The sequence below is a fragment of the Electrophorus electricus genome, chromosome 12 (assembly GCF_013358815.1).
Source record: "Electrophorus electricus isolate fEleEle1 chromosome 12, fEleEle1.pri, whole genome shotgun sequence".
Lineage (NCBI taxonomy): Eukaryota > Metazoa > Chordata > Actinopteri > Gymnotiformes > Gymnotidae > Electrophorus > Electrophorus electricus.
The window spans coordinates 22,630,014-22,640,013 of record NC_049546.1 but is presented as its reverse complement, the minus strand read 5'-3'; the positions used below and the strand labels follow the sequence as shown (position 1 = coordinate 22,640,013).

General features: G+C 51.3%; 1 protein-coding gene across 3 annotated transcripts in view; it reads right to left on the bottom strand.

Annotated features, from left to right (window-relative positions):
* pcdh10b (protocadherin 10b) overlaps positions 1-8,291 on the bottom strand; it is a 14,662-nt gene extending 6,371 nt beyond the window's left edge. For 2 of the 3 annotated variants that reach the window (XM_035532380.1, XM_035532381.1), the window contains exons 1-3: positions 5,539-8,172; positions 4,644-4,702; positions 4,376-4,482 (exon numbers count right to left, since the gene is read on the bottom strand). In XM_035532380.1, coding sequence (XP_035388273.1) covers positions 4,376-4,482; positions 4,644-4,702; positions 5,539-8,082 — 2,710 coding nt within the window. In that variant the 5' untranslated portion in view covers positions 8,083-8,172. Of the gene's footprint in view, positions 1-4,375; positions 4,483-4,643; positions 4,703-5,538 lie in introns of all 3 variants that reach the window. The other variant, XM_035532382.1, reaches the window with a different exon arrangement.
* Positions 8,292-10,000: the final 1,709 nt, after the last annotated feature.

Genomic DNA, 10,000 nt, shown 5'->3' with positions numbered 1-10,000 from the left:
TAAATAACCTTGTTAATCAGAATGAATGATTAAGGTTTTAAAATGTTAATTATATTGTAAGAGAATGCTTTGATTGGGCTTGAATTACTTAATGGACAATGGAGGAGCACAAGTAACATGTTCTGGTACTGAAGGTGAAAAACAGAAAAGACGGAGGAAGAGAGAATAAGAGAGTGAGAGAGGGAGAGGGAGAGAGAGAGAGAGAGAGAGAGAGAGATAGAGAGAGAGGGAGAGAGAGAGAGAGAGAGAGAGAGAGAGAGAGGGAGAGAGAGTGTGAGACAGAGACAGAGAGAGAGAGGGAGAGAGAGAGAGAGTGTGAGACAGAGAGAGAGAGGGAGAGAGATAGAGAGAGAGAGAGAGAGAGAGTGTGTGAGACAGAGACAGAGAGAGAGAGGGAGAGAGAGATAGAGAGAGAGAGAGAGTGTGTGAGACAGAGACAGAGTGAGAGAGGGAGAGGGAGAGAGAGAGATAGAGAGAGAGAGAGAGAGAGAGAGAGAGAGAGAGAGTGTGTGAGACAGAGACAGAGAGAGAGAGGGAGAGAGAGAGTGTGAGAGAGAAAGAGAGTGAGACAGAGAGAGAGTGTGTGAGAGTGTGAGGCAGAGCGAGACAGAGAGTGAGAGAGTGTGAGACAGAGCGAGACAAAGAGTGAGACAGAGAGTGTGAGACAGCGAGACAGAGTAAGACAGAGAGAGAGAGTGTGTGAGAGTGTGAGACAGAGACAGAGAGAGAGAGATGGAGAGAGAGAGAGGGAGAGGGAGAGAGAAATTAACAGAAGAGTTTTTTTTTTTTATTTTATTTTGAAAATGATCATAAAACCAAATGGAAAAGCCCAAAGTTCTTAAAAACACTCAAATATCACAAAGAGAGTTTTTATGGTAGTTTGAGGTAGAAATGATGCAAAAAATGTTTTTTAATTAACAATGATGTATCAGAATTATATATTTTGCACATAACTCTGCTCCACCAAATCCGACCAATGCAAACAGCACCCATACAGAACATTCCTTCAATCACAGTGCTCATACAGAATATTCCTCCAATTACAGCGCTCATACAGAACATTCCTCCAATCACAGCGCCTATACAGAACATTCCTCCAATCACAGTGCTCATACAGAATATTCCTCCAATTACAGCGCTCATACAGAACATTCCTCCAATCACAGCGCCTATACAGAACATTCCTCCAATCACAGTGCTCATACAGAATATTCCTCCAATTACAGCGCTCATACAGAACATTCCTCCAATCACAGCGCCTATACAGAACATTCCTCCAATCACAGTGCTCATACAGAATATTCCTCCAATCACAGCGCCCATACAGAATATTCCTCCAATCACAGTCAGCTACTTTAATAAGCCCTTAAAGTAGGACATCCTGGTGATGGGGTTAGGACACCACAACACACCCAGTTAACACCAGCATATATCGAGCTAACAGAGCTACCAATCTGTAACAATCTGGTGTTTTATTCTGAGTCTGGTGTAGTGAACACAGTCTGGTACACCTCGACAGGAAAAGATGCGCTGACCACAGATAGTGCTGACCACAGAATAATTTCACACATTTCTGGTGTTTAGAAACATCCTAACTGACTATCATATAGTGCAGATGTCTGCGGTTAGCTGGTAAGATGAAGTATGAGGGGATCTGTTAAACCAAGGAAATACAAAGTGTTTGCTCTGACATGTATGTAACCCAGTGACCTGCCAAAATAATACTGAACTGGAAAGTAGCTACCAGTTCACTCCAGAAGGACGAAAAACAGAACACCTGGACGGAGGAAAAGGAGCAGAGTGACCAGACAGACCAGACGGGCCAGACATCTAAACGCCCTACCTAACACTGACCACCTTACCTAATACTGACCACCCTATCTAACACTGATCACCCTACCTTATACTGACCACCCTATCTAACACTGATCACCCTACCAAATACTGACCACCCTATCTAACACTGATCACCCTACCAAATACTGACCACCTTACCAAACACTGACCACCCTACCAAATACTGACCACCTTACCTAACACTGACCACCTTACCTAATACTGACCACCCTATCTAACACTGATCACCCTACCTTATACTGACCACCCTATCTAACACTGACCACCCTACCAAATACTGACCACCTTACCAAACACTGACCACCCTACCAAATACTGACCACCTTACCAAACACTGACCACCCTACCAAATACAGACCACCCTACCTAATCACATTACATCAACAAAGAGAAACTTGGTTTAATTGCTATTTGTTTCTGCCTTTTTTTGTGTGTAAATGCACATTTGTGAAACATTTTAATGGGAACCCAGCAAGTGTGAGAGAGAAAGAGAAAGAAAATGAGAATGACAGAGTGGTGCAGGTGAGAGACAAAATACGACAGAAAAGAGAAAAAACATGGTTGATATTTAACGAGAACATGATAAGGCACTGAAAGGTCAGCAGAATATTCCTCCTAAACACAGTGAGACATTTAAGTATGTCTTCACTTTTTATGAAATTAAAGGTTGTATGTATTTATCTGGCATCACTGTCTTTTCTGCAGAGCAGTAAGCTGGAACAGCGTTTAGTGTTGAGGGGCTGTACCGTGGCGTCTCCAGAGGGGGGAGCTTCACCAGCGCTCTATCAAACAGTTCTTAATAGCATCATATAAAATATTACAATTTGTGTGTGTGTGTGTGTGTGTGTGTGTGTGTGTGTGTCTACGCGCGCGCGACCGTGCGTGTACGGAGATCGGCGCACTCAGCGGAAGAAATGGCCCGTTCCAACATTCCGTGCGTTCCCGGTTTGCTCCGCTGCTGTCCAGACAGACGCCCGTGCCGCCCGCGTGAGGTAATAACCTTCATTTGCTAATTGGTATGCACAGGTCTGGAGATAAAAGCCTGATCTGTGAGCTGTTTCTGAAGGCTGGCGTGAACTGCAACCCAAACGAGGAATCTGGACCGCTGGTAGCGGATTGGCTACACAAAAGCAACGTCAGGCAGGACATGTCAGCCGGCACGTCTGGACTGCAAAGACGCATCGATTAAACGTAAAGCGCGGGGAAAACGTAAGACGACCCTCCCCTCGTCCGCGAGGCGCTTGGAGGCTTCACGCGGGCCACCGTTGCTGCTGTCGCCCTCCACCTGATGGCCTTAATGAAGAGCTCCTGCGCATCGCGAGGATTTAAAGCTTCAAGCGCGCTGTAGCATTTAACAGAATGAAACTTGTAGTCTAAGTCTCCGGGAGGAAATCAGGTGGTGGTGTAAGACAAATCCGTGAGGATAAGCAGAGAACCTCGCAAAACTCTCATTAAAATGAACGATGCAGACACCTATAAACATTCTCTGAAACAAACGCGCGTGCCAAAACGCGCTTTCAATTATCTTAATTAAACAAGCGGCTCCACAGTACAACAATTAATTCTCGTGAAGGAAGCACGCGCGGAACTGGTGACAGGGTTGTGAATGCTGTAACGGAGGGTGCTCGAGAAGAGAGGACCACACTGATCCTCTAGCGATGCTACACATCCCACCTTACTAAACAAGACTTTAGCTGGAATGTGATAAAACAGGCAAACCGAGTCAGTCCGAGAGGGCCATTCACAACATATGGCACGAGACGGCCGACAGCATCTGCTCAACCACGCGCAAACTTCTGTTAAGAAGATGCGGCTCCGTGGTCGTATTTCTGGACGCACGCTGAGCCGTCATTGGGCTGCATGGTTCAACAGACAGGCTGCAGAGGTCTGGCGAGCGACGTCATCCAGCAACGTAGTGGCTCCAAAGCCCACGTGCCAACACTGGCATGACAGAAACGACGAAAGTAATTTAGAATTTAATTAAAGTAATTCAGAACTTAATCGCAGTTGAAAGGCCGGCTGCGAAAGGTGAGGAAGTTAAAAGCACGGACCTTTGGAATGCGGGCAGAGAGGTGGGGGCATTGGGGCGCGAGGAGGCGGGGGCGCGCGAGCAGGCGGAGTTGCGCGCAGTGAATGAATCGCTTGTTTGTTTGCTGCGCAACCAATTTGGTCGCGTTCCCACACAATCAGCGACGGGCCGTCTGACATAATTTCAACCTCACCATGTCTCTGGATGGGCCCGTGGAGGGGAGGGGAGCGCGCCCGGGAGAAACCACGAGAAAGCCTCGTGTGTGTGTGTGAGGTAAGGAGAAGAACATTTAAGTGCAGTGTATATTAACCCCACGTCTATAGTTTCGTCGCCTGAAGGCCACAAGCGCGTGTTCGTTTCATCATCGCCGTAGCCACGATGAACCGCACGCGACGGTAGAGCAGCATTAACGCGCGTCTGTGAAATAACAGCTAGATGAGCTACGGCGCAACACGACGAAACGCAGACACGTCGAGAGACAGAACTAACCCGAGGAGTGCACGCGGTGCGTGGCGTCGTGATCGCTGTCTCCTTGCTCGCTGTCCCCGTGGCCGCTGTCTTTCGAGCTTACGATGTCCGCCTCCTGGAAGGCCGAGCTGGAGGAGCAAACGGAGAGGACAGGAGCGCTGAACGAACCGTGTAGCTCTAACACCATCCTATCACGGCTCAGTTTGTAAACGGCCTGCATGCTTGTTGCCATCTCGGTTCGAAGACTTAAACGGAAAAAAGAGAAAAAGGAGTGTAGAACTATGCTTACCTGTTCACGCGCCTCGGTCGGTCCACCAGGTAACTCAGTTCCGCACGCTGGTGCTTCGCCTGCAGATAAATGGTTACGTGTACAGCTTTGAACATAAATCTAGATTTTACGATGATAATAATAATAATAATAATAATAATAATAATAATAATAATAATAATAATAATTATTATTATTATTATTATTATTATTATTATTATTATTATTATAGCATGAATACGTGTGTATTTGAAAACCCTAAATATGTTATATATATGTGATATTTCCCAGAGTTTTATTTCCGTACCAGAGGACGCACTGTGAGCTAAACGACCACTGCTGCGGCTCGCAGCTATTCAGGACGCCGCGATAGACGGCGCTTTGTCCCTGTGAGTCTCCGCAGCGCTGTGACTGGCATAGTTAATGCGCGCGCGCGCGCGCTCAGCGAGGCTTCTCGGGCGAACCTTCGCCGTTACTACGCGTGAGGCACCCCTCGCAACGAGGCCTTTACGCGCTGGAAACGCTTGTGTTTGAGACACGGGTCGCACGGGTCGCATTATTTTCCGTAGTGGCGTCTGGTACGCAAGCAGCGCGTGGCCAACCTGCTAGTGTCTGGTATAAACTGTCACCTGCGCGTTAACCCGTATGCACAGCAGACTCCATTTAAATTAACTCGCAGTTATTTTTATACTGTCAATAAACTCGGGCCAAATGGACAAACACGAGGCGGTGCGATGATCTGTGTTGGACGCAGTAAAAACAGCACATATCAGTCACACACAATCACCAGCGAGGCACGGGGGAGCGCCGCTGTCACGTCACAAACCAGGGCCTAATTAGTGCCTAATTCACTCCCGCGCGCTACACTATATCCACCCAGCTCGATGATTACTCTGTGCAATAGGATTATACCGACCTCGCTCGAGAGCAGGCTCCCGTTGGATATAATGTCAGGTTGTGGCTGGTCGGTGTAGCCGGTGACGATGGCTGCGCGCGGGTTGTGCTCGTTGTCCGTGCTCCGGGACGGGCTGCAGGCCTTTAGGAACATGAGGTCGGTTTTGGCGGACTCCGGCGTGAGGCAGACCTGGTAGCAGTAGTTCTGGTTCGGATGCAGCGAGCCGAAGCTGCCGGACTCCTCCACAGGCACCTGCGCGGCGCTGGCCACGCTCACGTTGGCCGTGGCGCTACTCTGCACCAGCATGATATCCGACTTGCTCAGCTTCTTCTTCTTGCGCGCGGCCCGCGCCTGTCGGCCGCAGCAGCCCCCTGCGCCGCACGCGCCGCACCCCAGCACGCAGCAGTCACTCGCGAGGCAGGTCGTGTAGATATTGAGTTTTTTGTCCTTCTGGCAGCGTACGGCCAGTACGATCATCGCGAGGAGGAATATGAAGGAGACGGAGCCTAGCGCGATGATCAGGATGAGCGTGAGGTCTAGGGATGCGTCTTTGGTCTTGCTCGTGCCCCGTTCTCCGCTGTGACCCTCCACGAGGCTGTCCACCAGCGGCACCTGTACCACGGCGCTGCACGACATGGGCGGCTGCCCGTGATCTCGCACTTCGATTAGCAACTCGTACAACTGCTGCGGGTCACGTTTGGCGGACACGCGGCGTGCCGTGCGCAGCTCACCCGTGCGCCAGTCCATACGGAACATACCGTTTTCGTTTCCCCTCTGTATGCTGTAGGAGAGGCGCGCGTTCTCGCCGTCATCTGCGTCCATGGCGACGACACGGGTCACCAGGTAACCGGGTTCGGCTGACCGCGGAAGAGGCTCTCTCGCGGTGCCGTTTTTACCAAGGGGGGAAATCACGGATGGCGGGTTGTCGTTTTGATCCACGATGATGACGTTGACTGTGGCGTTAGACCACAGCTCGGGGTTCCCCGAGTCTCGCGCTTGAACCATGAAGCTGAAGTCTTTCAGCTGTTCGTAATCAAAGGATCTGAGCGCGTAGAGGTAGCCGTTCTCCGAGTTGATGGACACGTACGTGACCACGGACATGCCCTGGATGTCACACTCCACGATGGAGTACGTTATGTAAGCGTTCTGCCCCACGTCGGGGTCCAGCGCACTCACAGCGTAGATGTAAGCCCCGGGCACGTTGTTTTCGGTCACGTACACGTCGTAAACAGGCTGCGTAAATGTCGGCGCGTTGTCGTTCTCGTCGGACACATGAACTTTGATGGATTTGCTAGTAGCGAGAGACGGGACGCCTTTATCCCTGGCTACCACCGTAACCGTGTACGCCTCCGCAGTCTCCCGGTCCAGTGGGCCGTCCGTTACTATCGTGTAGTAGTTTCTGAAAGAGGTTTTGAGTTTGAAAGGAACATCACCGAGTATTTCCACGTGAGTCTGTCCGTTGTCTTCAGAGTCTTTATCCGTCACGCTGAGCAGCGCGATGACAGTGCCGGGGGCCGCATTCTCGCTCACGGACTCGGTGACGGTGCTAAAGGTGATTTCAGGCGCATTATCGTTCACGTCCGTCACTTTGACTAAGACTTTACAGTGGGCGGGAACGGCGTTGGGTCCCAAATCCTTCGCCTGCACGTAAATCTGGTACAGGCTGCTCTCTTCGAAGTCCACCTCGCCTCGGACCTCCACGCGCCCTGTCCTGGCGTCGATGTCGAACAGCTCCTTCACGCGGTTAGAAATGTGGCTGCTGAAGGAATAGATGATCTCCCCGTTCGGACCCTCGTCTGAGTCGGTGGCGTTTAGCTGAATCACCAGCGTGCCCACGGGCGCGTTCTCGGACAGGCTCACCGTGTACACGGGCTGATCAAACACGGGCACGTTATCGTTCGAGTCGAGCACTCTGACCACGAGAAGCGCTGTCCCGGTCCGCGCGGGGTGTCCACCGTCCACCGCTGTAAGCACGTACCGGTGGACAGCCTGCTGCTCACGGTCCAGGGGCTTTTCCAGCACGAGCTCTGCGAATTTGTTACCGTCGGTCTGCGTCTGCACGTCCAAGTTGAAGTAGCTGTTGGTGGTTATTTCGTATGTGCGCAGCGCGTTAGTACCTACATCCGGATCGAACGCAGTCTCGAGAGGAAAGCGGGTTCCGGGAGTTGCGCTCTCGGATATTTCCACGGTGATGTCTGTTTCTGGAAAACTAGGTGGGTTGTCGTTGATATCCACGATCTCGATTTCAACGCGGAACAGCTCGAGCGGGTTCTCCAGAAACACCTCGAGATGCAACAGACAGCTGCCGATCTGTTTACAAATGCGCTCGCGGTCGATTTTTTCGTTAACGAAGAGAACCCCGTTTTCCAAGTTCACCTCAAGGTAAGGAGTCCGCGAGCTCGGCACAGTCTGAAACCGACGGGATGAAAGTTTGGTGAGATCCAGTCCCAAATCCTCGGCGATATTTCCCACGAACGTACCGTGGTCCGCTTCCTCCGGTACGGAGTAACGTATCTGAGAAACTACCCCATCCGCGAGACACAGCAAAAGCAAAAACACAACCATCTCCACTCCGGAAAGGGCACTTGGAAAATTTATTCCCGCAGAGTGCGCGACACACGCATCCCTGTCTCCTGCACGGCGTGGCGAGCGCACGTAAGGCTTTCCGTCTGCGAGGCTGTCAGCCCGAAACCATGCCGTGCGTGCACTGGCCAGCGCAGACCAACTCGTGCAAGCGTCTCCCACCGCGCGCTTCCAAACAGGATCAAAAGAGCTTTGGCTTCAGTGTCGAGGCGAAAAGCTGACACACGCGCACATTCCTATGACGGAAATACTTCACTCGCCTCAGTGATCTTATTTGGTTGAGGAGATGTAAAAGCATAATCCACAGAGCGAGGGCAATCCGCGCGCTTGATATTCGTTCTGGTTTTAGCTGCTGCAGCTTTTCTTTTCTTATTCGGCTGTTCTTCGCTTTCCTAAGGTCCCAGCACTTCACGCGCTCCGGCGGCGGTCGCACGCGCTCTACTGACGCCTCACTGCTCAGCTGTTTGGTTTTCCCGAAGCAGGTTCCCCGCGTCACCCAATCACATCACCGCGCTCGCACCGAGCTGAATATTCATTCGGCGTGCACAGTGTCAGTCAAGCCCACCCCGTGGAAAAAAAGGCCCGCCCCCGTCAGCGCCGCAGCATTCCTGATCAGGGGATTGAATGGCTGATGAAAGAAAGAGAGAGAGAGAGAGGGAAGAGAGATGGGGGAGAGAGAGAGGGAAAGAGTGAGAGAGTGAGTGCTTGCAAGCCACAAAGAGAGAGAGAGAGAGAGAGAGAGTTCTGGGAGTTCTGGATAGACTGTTTGGTTTGGGAGTGTTGAGTAGGCTGTGTTTGGTTTGGGAGTGTTGGTTGGGCTGTGTTCTGAACGATATTGATCAACAACATGAATGAATTTTTTATTTTCCGTTCACAACTCAAACAGCTCACGAGGAAACGCATCGCAACCTGTTGACATCCACGTGCTTTAAATAAAGACATTGTTCATTTCGACGTTTCCGTTACGTTTGGCCGGCGCGAGAAGGCAAAGTTCTTTCATTGTGCTCCAGCACGCGCGGTTCCTGCTACCGTGGCGGGACACGTTCACCGGACCCTTCCGTCCTCGTTAGCTCTGCTTTGATCTCACGCGCTCGGGCAGGGACCCACCGCCCAAGTCTCGTGAACGCAATCTTTCGTTCAGTTTCATCGCGTGTGTTATTGGCGATTCCTGCATGTGCTATCGCCTAAAGTGCGTGGTTTTACGGTTGTTCTTAATCTTCCCGATCTGTCGCCGTGGTGCACGTCCCCCGTCTCTCCCAAGCGCGAGAGCCGCGCGCCTCCTAGTTGTCAGACAGGATCTCTCGCAGGTCCTGAGCCACTTTGGGTCGTCACCGTTTGCAGTGATCGGTAGATTCACGTCTTGTCCCAAGACTGCAGGGAAAGCGTTCCCCCTCCTGTGCCTGCTCGGTTAAATATCACGGGAGTCTGTCCAGGTGTCACGTCCTGTGATTACCGGGAAATGTCACGTCATCCAGAACATTTCGGTGCGGATCCCGTCCGGTTAACGAGCTCAGATCCATACGCCTGTAGCGCATCTTCGCGTGGGGAGTAGCACAGCGCTGCACGTATCACCGAGCAATTACAGACGCAACGCAGAAGCTCGAGCCACTGTTACTGCATTTAAGTCAAACCGCGCTGAGTTAAACACGCTTGTAGCATTCAACAAATGATACTTCAGGCCTCCGCTATAGTACACCTACACTTAGAAATACAACGACGTTTATGTCTCTGGGGAAGGGCAGTGTAGCGCAAGAGTGTCTGCGTGAGGAGCGCGCTCACACGAACAGTCGCAGCTCCCCCTAGCGCGCGACCACGGTACAAACGTGTTTGCTTCGCGTGCCAAACGGCGGGATTGATGGTTGCATGGAGTGTCCCCTAAAGAAACGCGCACTTGGAAGAG